General features: G+C 39.9%; 1 protein-coding gene and 1 non-coding gene across 5 annotated transcripts in view; one reads left to right on the top strand and one right to left on the bottom strand.

Annotated features, from left to right (window-relative positions):
- Trim37 (tripartite motif containing 37) overlaps positions 1 to 16042 on the bottom strand; it is a 171476-nt gene that overhangs the window by 123111 nt on the left and 32323 nt on the right. For all 4 annotated transcript variants that reach the window (XM_045159189.1, XM_004664517.3, XM_045159191.1 and 1 more), the window contains 3 exons: positions 12801 to 12868; positions 8314 to 8438; positions 2625 to 2675 (listed from right to left, as the gene is read on the bottom strand). In XM_045159189.1, coding sequence (XP_045015124.1) covers positions 2625 to 2675; positions 8314 to 8438; positions 12801 to 12868 — 244 coding nt within the window. The remainder of the gene's footprint in view (positions 1 to 2624; positions 2676 to 8313; positions 8439 to 12800; positions 12869 to 16042) is intronic.
- Positions 449 to 552, top strand: LOC123463811. Its single transcript, XR_006639190.1, has one exon. It is a non-coding gene; the product is annotated as a U6 spliceosomal RNA (small nuclear RNA).

Genomic DNA, 16042 nt, shown 5'->3' with positions numbered 1-16042 from the left:
TTAAAAAAAAAACAAAGCCCAGCATGATGGCTCATGCCTTTAATCCCAGCACTTGGGAGGCAGAAGTAGGAGGAGCGCCATGAGTTTGAGGACACCCTGAGACTACACAGTGAATTCCAGGTCAGCCTGGACTAGTGCGAGTCCCTACCTCAAAAAAATCAAAAGAATCCCAGCACTTGGGAGGCAGAGGTAAGAGGATTGCTATGAGTTCGAAGCCACTCTGAGACTAGTGAATTCCAAGTTGGCCTGGGCTACAGTGAAACCCTACCTCGAAAAAAACAACAACAAAATCAAGACTAAAAATACAAATTAAATAAATAAACAAGCAAACAAAATGCTGGGGTGGAGGAGTAGTCCAGAGGTACAGCATGCACATGAATCTGGGTTCTGAGTTCAATTCCCAGCATCAAAAAGGATTTAAAAACAAACTGAAACAAAAAGTAAATCTGTGATCACCTTGGCAACACACATATTAAAATTGGAACAATACAGAGATTGGCATGGCCTCTGTGCAAAGAGCAAAACCAAAAATATATTTATTTATATATTTATATATTTATTTAGACAAGAATGTTTCTTCAACTTCTTTGCAGCATTTTTGGGTCTAATGGAAAAACAAGAACATGTGCTAACCCTTAAAATGTGTAGGGAAAAATTCAGAGAGTATTTAGCCACAATCATTCTATAAGAAACAAGTCAGAGTGAGTTCCAGGTCTGCCTGAGGTAAGAGTGAGACCCTTACAATGGAAAAACACAAAAGTGATAAGGGGCTGGGAAGTTGCTCAGCAGTTAAAGATGCTTGCTTGTAAGCCTGCCAGCCTGAGTCCAATTCCCTACAACCCATGTAAAACCAGATGCATAAAGTGGTACATGTGTCTGGAGTTTGTTTACAGCAGCAAGAGGCCCTGGTATACCCATGCTCTCTCGCTCACTCTCTCGGCTCACAAATAAATATATAAAAATACTTTCAAAAACTTAGAATTAGAATTCAGCCAGCTGTGGTGGCACACATCTTTAATCCCAGGACTCAGGAGACAGAGTTAGGAAGACCGCTAAGTGTTCAAGGTCAGCCTAGTACTACAGGACAGCCTGAGGTAGGGTGAGACCCTACCTCAAAACAAACAAACAAACAAACAAACAAAAGCCATAAATTAAGCCAGCAAGTGAGGACTCACCCTGTAATTCTAGCACTTGAGGGGCTGAGGTAGGAAGAATACCATGGACTCAAGGCCAGCATGGGCTATTCAGTAAGTTTCAAATTAGTCTGGGCTAGAATGAGATTCAACCCCAGCCCCCTCCCCCCCAAAAAAAAGAAAAAGAAGAAAGAAGAAAAACAAAGAAAAAGGAAAGCAAATAAATGAAGAAAATTCCTACAAATAAGACTTTTTAGTAATAAGCATCTACTACCATTTCTTTCTCAAAGACCTTATGTTCTTTTGTTTTGTTTTGTTTTGTTTTTTGAGGTAGGGTCTCACTCTAGCCCAGGCTGACCTGGAATTCACTATGTAGTTTCAGGGTGGCCTCGAACTCACGGCAATCCTCCTACCTCAGCTGGGATTAAAGGCATGTGCCACCATGCCCGGCAGACCTTATATTCTTAATTCCCATTTTAATGTTGCCACTAAAGACCAGTCCCTCAGAACCTTTGTATTTTAAGATCTTTGCTTCCAATTCTAGGGAAAAAAAAAACAACAGTAAAAGCTAGTAAAATTAACATGCAACTTAAAAGCTTACCAACTGACAATACAAGCCTCTTATCCATAATTCCTCACTCTGACCTGAGATAAACAGACCCTAAAAGACTTTTGACCACAATTTTTATTTCTTAGGAATGCTCCCTAACAATATATGTTCCCCACTTCCCATATCAGCAAAAGCTAAGTGGACTTTCTCTTTTAAAATACTTAATTTTCCAAGAAAAGAGAAACAAACAATCCTGAAGATACAATTGAGCACACCTTCCAAAATCTGAAATCCAGTATCTGAAATTTTTAAATATTTTATTTATTTATTATGGAAAGAGAGAGGGAGAGAAGATAGCGAGTGAGAATGGGTGTGCCAGGGCCTCTAGCCACTGCGTACGCATGAGCTTGGCTTACAAGGGACCGGAGAATTGAACCTGGGTCTTAGGCTTCGCAGGCAAACGCCTTAACTGCTAACCATTTCTTCAGCCCAATATCTGAAATTTTTGATCCCCAACATGAGGCCACCAATATAATAAAACTTAAGACCCAGCCATGTGCGGTTATGGCTCATGCCTAGAAATCCTAACACCTGAGAGGCCAAGTAGAAGACTTACCCTCAGTTTGAGGCTACAGTGACCTGGACTACAGTGAGTTTCAGGTCAGCCTGTTCTAGAGTAAGATTCTGCCTCAAAAAGAAAGAAAGAAAAAAAAAACTGTAATTCAAAACATTTCTGACCCAAAATATTTCAGGTAAGGGACACTCATCCTCTTTACTCCAGACCAATTGTTTCTAATAGAAAATTTGTTTCTTCTAAGACTACTAAACAGTGACATAGTTCTTTAGATTCTTACCCTACCAAGAAATGAGACCTTGCTGGCTCTTCCTTATGTACACATACACAAACAAAAACACAGTGTTCAATGTTCAAAACCTCTTACCTGAAGTTCTCTAAAACAAAGGTAGCTGAATCATAAGATGGTACTAATTCACTAAAAAGAAATAAAAATTAAAAAATTACCTTACATTAAGTTAATATTCCATTTCATTTTTTTAAAAGCATTATCTTGAAAATGTAATTAAAAGTAGTAGTGATGAAGTATTTTCAAATTCTCATTAATCATAATATTCAGCATAATCATCACAAATGAGTGATTAAATTGGAGATACAACACATACTTGATTTAAAGCTACTTACTAGCAAATATATACTTTTGTAGGTCTAGAATATGAATATATATATATATATTTTTTTAATTTTTATTTATTTATTTGAGACCGACAGACACAGAGAGAAGGACAGAGAGAGGGAGAGAGAGAGAATGGGCGTGCCAGGGCTTCCAGCCTCTGCAAACGAACTCCAGATGCGTGCGCCCCCTTGTGCATCTGGCTAACGTGGGACCTGGGGAACCGAGCCTCGAACCGGGGTCCTTAGGCTTCACAGGCAAGCGCTTAACCGCTAAGCCATCTCTCCAGCCCAGAATATGAATATATTTAAGGGATAAACATTTTAAAATCTTTTTCTTAGGCTGGAGAGATGGCTTAGTGGCTGAGGCACTTGCCTACAAAGCCGAAGGACCCAGATTTGATAAGCCAGATGCACAAGGTGGCACATGCAATTTGTTTGCAGTGGCTGGAGGTCCTGGTGTGCCCATCCTCTTATCTTTATCTGCCTCTTTCTACCCCTCCCAATAAATAAATTTACGAAACATTTTATTTATGAAAGAGAGAGTGTGTGTGTGTATGTGTGTGTGTATAGGCACACTAGGGCCTCATGTCACTGCAAACAAACTCTAGATGCATGTGCTACTTTGTGCAACTGGATTTTTACAGGGGTACTGGGGACTTGAATCTGGGCCATCAGGCTTTAAGCAAGCAGTTTTTTTTTTTTTTTTTTTCCAGGTAGGGTCTTACTTTAGCTCAGGCTGACCTGGAATCCTCTACGTAGTCTCAGGGTAGCCTCAAACTCATGGTGATCCTCCTACCTCTGCCTCCCAAGTGCTGGAATTAAAGGTGTGCGCCATCACACCCAGCAAAGCAAGCACTTTTAACCAGAGCCATCTCTGTGGTCCAATTTCAAACAGTATATATATTTTAATATATTTAGGCTGGGCATAGTGGTACATGCCTTTAATCCCAGCAGTCCAGAGGCAGAAGTGGGAGGGTCTCTGGCAGTTCAAGGCCAGCCTGGAACTACAAAGTAAGTGACAGGTCAGCTTGGGCTAGGGTGAGACCCTACCTCAAAAAACAAAAACAAAACAAAACAACAACAACAAAAACGAACAAAACACTAAATAGATAGTAGATAGGCCACAATTAAGCAACAATCTTCTCCAAAAAGAACTAAATCAAACCCATAAAATAGACTAAAGGAAAATAATCCATTTTGCTGCCAAACACCTTTAGATTATGTGGTGGGCTTGTGGCACTATCATTAGAATTAGAACATCGCAAAAGTTATTAAATATCATTTAAGTTTATGATGAAGAAACAACTATAGACAATGTTGTTAAAGTGTTATAAATTTGGTATATGATTATAAATTGAGTATCACTTCATCCAACCTTCAGATATATTTTCAAAAGTTCATCAAAATTTTGATCAAAATAAGAGAATACAGCATTGCCACACTGTGATTGTACTTAAAAGAAATTGATGGTTTGCCATGTGAATGAATGAAAGATAAAAACTAGCCAGGTGAGACAGCACACATCTTTAATCCTAGTACTTGGGAAGCAAAGGTAGGAAGATTGCCAAGAGTTTATGGCCAGTCTGGGACTATAGAGTGAGTTCCAGGTCAGCCTGTGCTAGAGTGAGACTGAGAGTGGGCTGGAGGGATGGCTTAGCGGTTAAGTGCTTGCCTGTGAATAAGGATCCCGGTTCGAGGCTTGATTCCCCAGGACCCACATTAGCCAGATGCACAAGGGGGCACACACGACTGGAGTTTATATGCAGTGGCTGGAGGCCCTGGTGTGCCCATTCTCTCTCTCTGTCTCTTTGTCTGTCGTTCTCAAATAAATAAATAAAAATAAAAATGAATCTTAAAAAATAATTAAAAGTAGGGCTGGAGAGATGGTTTAGCAGTTAAGGCACTTGTCTGCAAAGCCAAAGGACCCAGGTTCAATTTTCAACAAACCACAAAAGCCATATGCACAAGGTAGTACTTGTGTCTGGAGTTTGTTTGCAGAGGCTGAAGGCCCAGGCATGCCCATCCTCTCTTTCTCTCTCTCTCCATCTCTTTAAACCTTCAATTTCGCAAATATATAAAATAAAATAAAAGTAAATAAATAAATAAAGGGGCTTACCTGCAAAGCCTGCAAGGCCAGGTTCAATTCCCAGCCACTCACATAAAGCTCAACATTCATTTATACCACTAAGAGACCTTGACTTTATATATATATGTATATATATACACATACATACATACATACATACATACATACATACATACATATACACATATACACACACACATACATACATACATACATGCATGCAAACACATATACAAACTTTTCTGTTTTTGTTTTTCAAAGTAGGGTTCAGTTCGAGGCCAACCTGAGACTACATAGTGAACTATAGGTCAGCTTGAGCTAGACTGAGACCCTACCTTGAAAAACCAAAGAAAAAAAAAAAACTAAAAAATGTAGGGTTCTCACTCTAGACCAGGATGACCTGGATGAACTTCACTCTGTAGTCTCAGGGTGGCCTCAAACTCATGCCTCCTGAGTGCTGGGATTAAAGGTGTGTGCCACCATGACTGGTTTGAAGAAAATTTGAAGCCGGGTGTACTGGAGCACACCTTTAATCCTAGCACTCGGGAGACAAAAGTAGGAGGATCACCTTGAATTCAAGGATACCCTGAAACTATAGAGTAAATTCCAGGTCAACCTGGGCTACAGCGAAACCCTACCTTGGGGGGAAAAAAACCTGAAATTTGTATTTTTTACATTCTTTTTTTTTTTAAATTTTTATTAACGATTTCCATGATTATAAAAAAATATCCCATGGTAATTCCCTCCCCCCCCACACTTTCCCCTTTGAAATTCCATTCTCCATCACATTACCTCCCCATCTCAATCATTGTACTTACATATATACAATATCAACCTATTAAGTACCCTCCTCCCTTCCTTTCTCTTCCCTTTATGTCTCCTTGTTAACTTACTGGCCTCTGCTACTAAGTATTTTCCTTCTCACACAGAAGCCCAATCATCTGTAGCTAGGATCCACATATGAGAGAGAACATGTGGCGGTTGGCTTTCTGGGCCTGGGTTACCTCACTTAGTATAATCCTTTCCAGGTCCATCCATTTTTCTGCAAATTTCATAACTTCATTTTTCTTTACCGCTGAGTAGAACTCCATTGTATAAATGTGCCACATCTTCATTATCCACTCATCAGTTGAGGGACATCTAGGCTGGTTCCATTTCCCAGCTATTATAAATTGAGCAGCAATAAACATGGGTGAGCACGTACTTCTAAGGAAATGAGATGAGTCCTTCGGATATATGCCTAGGAGTGCTATAGCTTGGTCATATGGTAGATCCATCTTTAGCTGTTTTAGGAACCTCCACACTGATTTCCACAATGGCTGGACCAGATTCCATTCCCACCAGCAGTGTAGAAGGGTTCCTCTTTTTCCACATCCCCGCCAACATTTATGATCATTTGTTTTCATGATGGTGGCCAATCTGACAGGAGTGAGATGGAATCTCAATGTAGTTTTAATCTGCATTTCCCTGATGACTAGTAATGTAGAACATTTTTTTAGATGCTTATATGCCATTCATATTTCTTCCTTTGACAATGCTCTATTTAGCTCCATAGCCCATTTTTTGATTGGCTTGTTTGATTCCTTATTATTTAACTTTTTGAGTTCTTTGTATATCCTAGATATTAATCCTCTATCAGATACATAGCTGGTGAAGATTTTTTCCCATTCTGTAGGTTGCCTCTTTGCTTTTTTCACTGTGTCCTTTGCAGTGCAAAATCTTTGTAATTTCATGAGGTCCCAGTGATTAATCTGTGGTTTTATTGCCTGAGCAATTGGGGTTGTATTCAGAAAGTCTTTGCCAAGACCAATATGTTGAACGGTTTCCCCTACTTTTTCCTCTAGCAGTTTCATAGTTTCAGGTCTGATGTTAAGGTCTTTAATCCATTTGGACTTAATTCTTGTGCATGGAGAGAGAAAAGAATCTATTTTCATCCTTCTGCAGATATAAATCCAGTTTTCCCAACACCATTTGTTGAAGAGGGTGTCTTTTCTCCAATGAGTATTTTTGGCATTTTTATCGAATATCAGGTGGCTATAGCTATCTGGAGTTAAATCTGGGTCCTTTATTCTGTTCCACTGATCTACATGTCTGTTTTTGTGCCAGTACCACGCTATTTTTGTTACTATGGCTCTGTAGTAGAGGTTAAAATCAGGTATGGTGATAACACCAGCCTCATTTTTGTTGCTCAGTATTATTTTAGATATTCGAGGTTTTTTGTGATTCCAAATGAATTTTTGGATTGTTTTTTCTATTTCCATGAAGAATGCCTTTGGAATTTTCATAGGGATTGCATTAAATGTATAGATTGCTTTAGGTAAGATTGTCATTTTCACAATATTGATTCTTCCAATCAGGAACAAGGGATGTTTCTCTACTTTCTAGTGTCTTCTGCAATTTCTCGCTTGAGTGTTTTAAAGTTCTCATTGTAGAGATTCTTTACTTCCTTGGTTAGGTTTATTCCAAGGTACTTTATTTATTTATTTTTTTTGATGCAATTGTGAATGGGAGTGATTCTCTGATTTCATCCTCTGTGTTTATTGTTAGCATATATGAAGGCTACTGATTTCTGTGTATGCATTTTGTATCCTGCTACATGGCTGTAGGTTTTGATCAGCTCTAACAGTTTGCTAGTAGAGTCTTTAGGGTCCTTTATGTATAGAATCATGTCATCTGCAAATAATGATAACTTGATCCCTTCCTTTCCAATTTGTATCCCTTTTATGTGTGTCTCTTGCCTTATTGCTATGGCTAAGACTTCCAAAACTATATTAAATAAAATTGGAGACTGTCGACACCCTTGTCTTGTTCCTGATTTTAGTGGAAAAGCTTCCAGTTTTTCCCCATTTAGTAATATGTTGGCTGTAGGCTTGTCATAAATAGCTTTTATTATATTGAGGTATGTTCCTTCTATTCCCAGTCTCTGTAGGACTTTTATCATGAAGGGATGTTGAATTTTGTCAAATGCTTTCGCTGCATCCAATGAGATGATCATGTGATTTTTGTCCTTCAACCCGTTTATATAATGTATTACATTTATAGATTTGCGTATATTGAACCATCCCTGCATTTCTGGGATAAAGCCTACTTGGTCAGGGTGAATTTTTTTTGATATACTGTATTCTGTTTGCCAACATTCTGTTGAGAATTTTTGCATCTATGTTCATGAGGGAGATTGATCTGTAATTTTCTTTTTTCATTCTATCTTTGCCTGGTTTTGGTATCAGGGTGATGCTGGCCTCATAGAAGGAGTTTGGTAGAATTCCTTCTTTTTCTATTTCCTGGAAAAGCTTAAGAAGCAATGGTGTTAGCTCTTCCTTAAAGGTCTGGTAAAATTAAAGTGAAATTTTAATACCTGGTAAAGTCTGGTGGGACAGGAGTGGTAACAAAGGATGCCATGGGTTTTCGATGGACTTGCTGAAACATCATTAGTATCTCTGAGCTCTTAGATATCAGCTCACTCTTACTACAAGACCGTAGCTGTATGAAGGAAAAAAAAAAATTAGTCATAGGAGACACAGTCTCTCCTTTACTCAAAACACTAAAAGTAAACAAATAAGGTTCAGAACTAGGACTTCAGGCAGTGCTGACAAAGCAGCATGCAACACAGTATGTTATGAGTTTTCAGACATTCACTCAAGAAAAAACACCATGTGACCTTGGGCAAGTTATTTCCCCACCTCTCTGTGCCTTAGTTTCTCATCTAACCAATGGAGGTAGTTAACTATGAGGTGTATGGAAGAATTTCATTATGCAGAAAGAAAAAAAAGCCTGGATATAGTGGCGCACGCATTTAATCCCAGCACTTGGGAGGCAGAGGTAGGTGGATTGCTGTGAGTTTGAGGCCAGCCTGGGGGAGATACATAATGAATTTCAGATCAGAGTAAAACCCCACCTCAAAAAGCAAACAAACAAAATATTTCACAGCTGGAGAGATTGCTTAGTGGTTAAGGCTTGTGAAGCCAAAGGACTCAGGTTCAACTCCCCAGGACCCACGTAAGCCATCTGGCTTACAAGGTGGTGCACACATCTGGAGTTCATTTGCAATGACTAGAGGCCCTGGCACACCCATTCTCTCTCTCTGCCTCTTTCTTTCTCTGTCACTCGCAAATAAATAAAAATTAAAAAATATATATCTTGAAAATGAAGAACACACACACACACACAAAAAAAAAAAAAAAAATATATATATATATATATATATCTTGACATAGGGCTGGCTCAGCTTTGCCTTGGCTATGTGTGCTCCTGCCCTCCTGCCCTTTCCCAAATTCTCACATTATTTTCTTTCTCAGGGTCCTCCCTCTGGTGGACAGCCACTATCCCTAAGGTATTGTCATCAATAATTTGTAGTGGAAAGGGAGTCCTGGTAGGTACAAGTCTCTTTCCCTCATCCCTCTTCCTCCTTCTATGTGTTTCAACCCCAAATCCTACCATTCACATTAGGGGATTCCTATTACAGGGTAAATGGGGTTTACAGTTTACACACCAGACTCATGCTTCATGATACCCCACTAGGTGCAAGGCTGGAAGTGAAAAACCTGAATAATAGCTGAGACACCTATGACTCCCATGACCTTCTGCAATAAGGAATCCCCTCTCTGCAACACAAGGGCCCTCACTGTCACTGACATTTGCTAAACTATGGCAATTCATAAACAGAGGAAACATTACTGAATTTAAAGCATTTCTTTTTTTTTTAAACTAATATTGTATGTTTTCTTAGTCTCTTTCCAAATCTTTGCCTCCCCTTCCTCTTTTAACAGTTGTCATCTCTTCATAGATCATTATTACATTTGACTTAAGACTTTAGGTTTGGTGTCACATGCTGTCTGACTTAGCAGGTTCAACCAATACAGGAGATCTTCCCACTCCACTAACTGCTTAAGTGAAAAGCTTAAAATAAGTTTCTGATGGGCTGGAGAGATGGCTTAGAGGTTAAGCGCTTGCCTGTGAAACCTAAGGACCCCGGTTTGAGGCTCGATTCCCCAGGACCCCCATTAGCCAGATTGCACAAGGGGGTGCATGCATCTGGAGTTCACTTACAGTGGCTGGAAGCCCTAGAGCGCCCATTCTTTCTCTGTCTCTATCTGCCTCTTTCTCTCTCTGTCGCTCTTAAATAAATAAAAAATTTTTAAAAAATGAAGTTTCTGAGTTATATATCACAAAAGACAAAGAATTATCCAAACCAACAACATTAATATTCAATAGCAATTCAAGTTTTCTTTTCTAATTTCATTTTCATTTATTTGACAGAGAGTATGTTTGGGCCTCTTGCTGCTTGCAAATGAATTCCAAACACATACACCACTTTGTGCATTTAGCTTTATGTGCATACTGGGGAATCAAACTTGGGCAGACAGGCTTTGTAAGCAAGCACCTTTAACAAACCCTGAACCATCTCCCCAGCCTACAACTCAAAAATTTTAAAAGAAGAGAAACAGAAGTTAATCTGGTTATAAAAATAATTTTCAAAGCCGGGCATGGTGGCGCACGCCTTTAATCCCAGCACTCGGGAGGCAGAGGTAGGAGGATCGCCATGAGTTCAAGGCCACCATGAGACTACAGAGTTAATTCCAGGTCAGCCTGGACCAGAGTGAGACCCTACCTCGAAAAACCAAAAAAAAATAATAATAATTTTCAAGCCAGGTGTGGTAGCACATGCCTTTAATCCCAGCACTCAGGAGGCAGAGGTAGGATTGCCAAGAGACCACTCTGAGACTACATAGTGAATTCCAGGTCAGTCTGGACTAGAGTGAGACCCTACATCAAAAAACAAAAAATTAAAAAATAATTTTCAGCCAGGCATGGTGATGCACACCTTTAATCCCAGCACTTGGGAGGCAGAGGTAGGAGGATCACTGTGAGTTCAAGGCCACCCTGAGACTACATATTAAATTGCAGGTCAGCCTGAGCTGCAGTGAAACACTACCTCAAAAAAACAAAATAAATAAATAAAATAAGTTTCACGGGCTGGAGAGATGGCTTAGCGGTTAAGCGCTTGCCTGTGAAGCCTAAGGACCCCGGTTCGAGGCTCTGTTCCCCAGGTCCCACGTTAGCCAGATGCACAAGGGGGCGCACGCGTCTGGAGTTCGTTTGCAGAGGCTGGAAGCCCTGGCGCGCCCATTCTCTCTCTCTCCCTCTTTCTGTCTTTCTCTCTATGTCTGTCGCTTTCAAATAAATAAATAAAAAATGAACAAAAAAAAAATTTAAAAAAAAAATAAGTTTCAGGGCTGGAGACATGGCTCATCAATTAGGTCACTTGCTGGTAATACTTGATAGCTGGGATTCAATTCCCCAGTACTTACATAAAGCCAAATGTGCAAAGTAGTACATGTATCTGGAGTTTGTTTGTAGTGACTAGAGGCCCTGGCACACCCATTGTCTCTACCTCTCTTTCAATCTATGTTTGGAAATAAATAAATAACTTCAGGGCTTAGGAGTGTAGCTCTGCTGGTAGAGTGCTTGCCTAGCATGCAAGAAGTGTACACCTATAATACTAGCACTCAGAAGATGGAGGCATGAGGATTATAAATTCAAGATCATTATCAACTACATAGCGAGTAGCTGGCTTGTGAAATACTGTCTAAAAAATAGTAATAATTGGAGACTGGGCAGAAGGCTGAATTGGTTAAAAGGTATTTGCTTGTAAAGTCTACCAGGCTGAGTTCAATTCAGAACCACTCATATAAACTGGATATAAACAGTGCCACAAAAATCTGGTGTTAACTGGCAGCAGCAAAAAGCTCTGGTGTACACGTACACACACAAGTGAGACTTAATTTTTTAAAACAATCTTTCCCAGTGGGTTTGAAAATTAAGGATCTTAAAGTGTCTAGGTCTGCTTCCATTCTAACCCATTTTTTCTCTCCTTTTTAAGGTTAAGTCAAAACTTAAGAACATACAAATATATTTATACACTGGTACAGTTAAACTATTTTGTGTATTAATGAACACATCCTGTAAACATATAAAAACAAGCACTTCTGATTATATTCTAGGTAACAGAGGCGTCAAGATGCAGCTCACAAACACAAATCTTACTGACTTCTGAAATATTACTTCAAATCAGAGAGAAAGAGAACTTTAGCAAAATAGTCATGATAATTAAGACTTATTTTGAGCTGGATATGGTGACTTACACCTTTAAATCCTTGGGAGGCTGAAGTAGAAGGATCACTGTGAATTACAGGCCAGCTTAGGCTAAAGAGACCTTTTTGCTTTAGCTAGGTATGGTGGTGCCTTTAAAATTAATTAGTTAAAAATAAGGACAAAGCCAGGCATGGTGGCGCATGCTTTTAATCCCTGCATTCAGGAAGCAGAGGTAGGAGGATCTCTGTGAGTTTGAGTCTACCCTGAGAATACAGAGTAAATTCCATGTCAGCCTGGGCTACAGTGAGACCCTACCTGGAAAAACCAAAAATAAATAAATAATAACAAGGACAAAGAAAGAAGCCAGGTATGGTGGTGCACGCCTTTAGTTCTAGCACTCAGGAGGCAGAGGTAGATCACTGTGAGTTCAATGCCACCTTGAGACTATAAAGCGAATTAATAAAATTCCAGGTCAGTGAGACCCTACCTCAAAAAAAAAAAAAAGACGATGACGAAGAAAGAAAGAATAAAGACATGACATTTATTTGTTATTTTAGCTTTTTGAGATAGGGCCCAGTATAATCTCAAACTCTCTGTAGAGACTAAATTGGCCTCAAACTTGGGATCCTCCTGCCCCAGCCTCCCAAACTGGGATTACAGCTTTGCACTACCAAGCCCAAGCAAAAGTACTTTATTCTATTTAATATTTAGTGTTGCCTTAGTCACACACATACTAAAATATTTCATCACCTGGTGCTCCACCTCCTGAAGTAATGATTCCAACAGCTCCGTTTCTTGAGTTAGAGATGTCTTCTGACCTGTTCAAATATAGCAAAACATCAATGCTCAGGCTTACTATAAGTTTAAGATAGAAATATCTTCCAATGACTATATGTAAAAAATACATTTTAGGGCGTGATGGTGCATGTTTTAATCCAAGCACTTGGTAGGAAGAGCACTGTGAGTATGAGTCTGCTCTGAGACTACATAGTGAATTCCAGGTCAGCTTGAGCTACTATAGTGAAACCGTATCTCAAACCAAAAAAAAAAAAAAAATTAAATTAAATTAGTACACTCTTTTTGAGAGAGAGAATTGGTATGCAAATTTCAGATGTACGCATCACTTGGTACATCTGCCTTTATATCACCTTGTATATCTGGAAAACTGAACCAGGGCCATTGGGCTTTCTAAGCAAGTATCTTTAACCACTAAGCCATCTCTCCAAACCCACAAATTTATTTATTTTTGTGGTAGGGTCTCAATCTAGCCTAGGCTGACCTGGAACTCACTCTATAGCCCAGGCTGGCCTTGACCTCACAGCAATCATCCTACCTCTTGCTCCCATGTGCTGGGATTAAAGGTGAGTGCTACCACCCCCACCCCCACAGATTCTTAAATGTGCTTTATTACGGCTACTCTAATGATTTTTCTATTCCTTTAAGAAGCTAAACCTATTATTAAAGTAGCTTAGAAAAGGGAACTTCTGAGTTAGAGAGATGGTTCAGTGGTTAAACACACTAGCCTGCAAAGCCTGATGGCCTGGGTTCAATTCCACAGTACCCACATAAAGTCAGATGCACAAAGTGACACATGTATCTGGAGTTCATTTGCAGGGGCAGAAGACCCTCATGCACCCATACTTACTCTCTCTGAAAGAAAAAGGAAGGGAAAAATAAAAAGAGAACATCCTTTAGAAACACTATTTTAGGCAAAATTCATTTTAGGCATATAAAATTCATTTAAGAAATACACAGGCAGGACTGGTCCTGGGAATGAAACTCAATTGATAAGAATGCTTGGCTAGTATGAATGAAGCCCTGAGTTCAAGCCACAGCAACACATAAATCGCATGACGATCTTAGTCTGTATCTGTATGAAAATTATCTCTGGGGTCTGGCTCAGGTCATGGTGACATGGCAAAGCAAGCAAATAGGGGCGACATCATCAGCAAGTATGGGACCTGCTATGGTGCTTCCCTACAGAAAATGGTTTAGAAAACTGAAATCAAGTAGCATGCTCCTTCTGTGGCAAAACCAAGATGAAGTGATGGACTCTGGGCATCTGGCACTGTGGTCCCTGCATGAAGACAGTGGGTGGTGGGGCAGGTGCCTACACCATGACTTCTGCTGTCATAGTCAAGTCTGTCATCAGAAGACTGAAGGAAATGAAGGGCAGTAGAAGCTTTATCATTTGTGATATTCCTTGCCTGCAAGAAATGGGTTTATTTATGTAATAAAAAAAATAGGACTATCCACAGATTGATTGACCTAAAAATAGTTCTGATTTTCCTTTGCGTTGAGTATCATAATCAAATGGCTATAAGGTTATTTCTTTATTTTTTTTCTTTATTTGGGAGAGAGCATGCCAGGGTTTCCTGCCATTGTAAACACCAATTCCAGATGTGTGTCACATTTTTCAAAAGAAAAGTTTTCCAACCCCACAGAAGCCACATTTTTTAAAAATCATTTTTATTTTATTTCAGAGAAAGAGAGACAGACAGACAGAAAGAACTAGCATTCCAGGACCTCAGTCACTGAAATAGTACTCCAGACACTTGTGCCACCTAGTGGGAATGTGAAACCTTGCACTTTCCTCACCTTTGTGTGTATGGCTTACATAGGATCTGGAGAGTTCTGGCTTTACATGGTTACTTGGAAATTAAACCTGGGCCTTCAGGCTTTGTAAGTAAGCACAGTTATCTGCTGAGCCATATCACCAGCCCCCAGGGTGTTTCTCGTTCTTTCAAGCATGAGTAAACTGTACTGTTTAAAACTTAAAGAGGGCCAGGCATGGTGGCGCATGCCTTTAATCCCAGCACTCGGGAGGCAGAGGTAGGAGGATCGCCATGAGTTCGAGGCCACCCTGAGACTACATAGTGAATTCCAGGTCAGCCTGAGCCAGAGTGAGACCCTACCTCAAAAAAAAAAAAAAAAAAAAAATTAAAGAATAGAACCGAAGTGGTGGTGCATGACTTTAATCCCAGCACTTGGGAGGCAGAGGTAGGAGGATCACCATGAGTTCAAGGCCACTCTGAGACTACATAGTGAATTCCAGGCCAGCCTGGACTACAGTGAAACCTTTCCTCAAAAAAATTTAAAAATAAATAAATAAATAAAAACTTAAAGAATGGGGCTGGAGAGATGGCTTTATAGTGAAGATGCATGCCTGCAAAACCTAAGGACCAAGGTTTGATTCTCTAGGTCCCATGTAAGCCAGAGGCACATGGTGGCGCATGCATTTAGAGTTCCTTTGCAATAGCTAGAGACCTTACCATGCCCATTCTCTCACTCTCCTCCTCTCTGTCTCTAATAAATAAATAAATAAATAATAGGGCTGGAGGGCTGGGGAGATGGCTTAGTGGTTAAGGTGTTTGCCTGTGAAACCTAAGGACCCTAGTTCAATTCCCCAGGACGCAAGTTAGCCAGATGCACAAGGGGACGCATGTGTCTGGCGTTTGTTGGTAGTGGCTGGAGGCCTTGGCATACCCATTCTCTCTCCCTGTCAAATAAATAAATATAAAATATATTTTAAAAAATCTTGGGCTGGAGAGATGGCTTAGAGGTTAAGCACTGGCCTGTGAAGTCTAAGGACCCCGGTTCGAGGCTCGATTCCCCAGGCCCCACATTAACCAGATGCACATGGGGGCGCACGTGTCTGGAGTTTGTTGATAGTAGCTGGAGGCCCTGGCATGCCCATTCTCTCTCCCTGTCAAATAAATAAATATAAAATATATTTTTAAAAAATCTCCAGGACCCACATTAGCCAGATGCACAAGGGGGCACATGCATCTAGAGTTCATTTACAGTGGATGGAGGCCCTGGCACACCCATTCTCTCTCTCTATCTGCCTCTTTCTCTGTCACTTTCAAATAAATAAATAAAAGTTAATCCCTCCCAATTTTTTTTTATCTTAAAAAAAATTAAAGAATGACTTTTTGTTGTTGTTGCTTGTTTTGTTTTTCGAAGTAGGGTCTCACTCTAGCCGAGGCTGA

This window comes from Jaculus jaculus, chromosome 9 (assembly GCF_020740685.1).
Source record: "Jaculus jaculus isolate mJacJac1 chromosome 9, mJacJac1.mat.Y.cur, whole genome shotgun sequence".
NCBI lineage: Eukaryota > Metazoa > Chordata > Mammalia > Rodentia > Dipodidae > Jaculus > Jaculus jaculus.
Note: the sequence above shows the minus strand (reverse complement) of the source record. Positions and strands in the feature narration are given on the sequence as shown.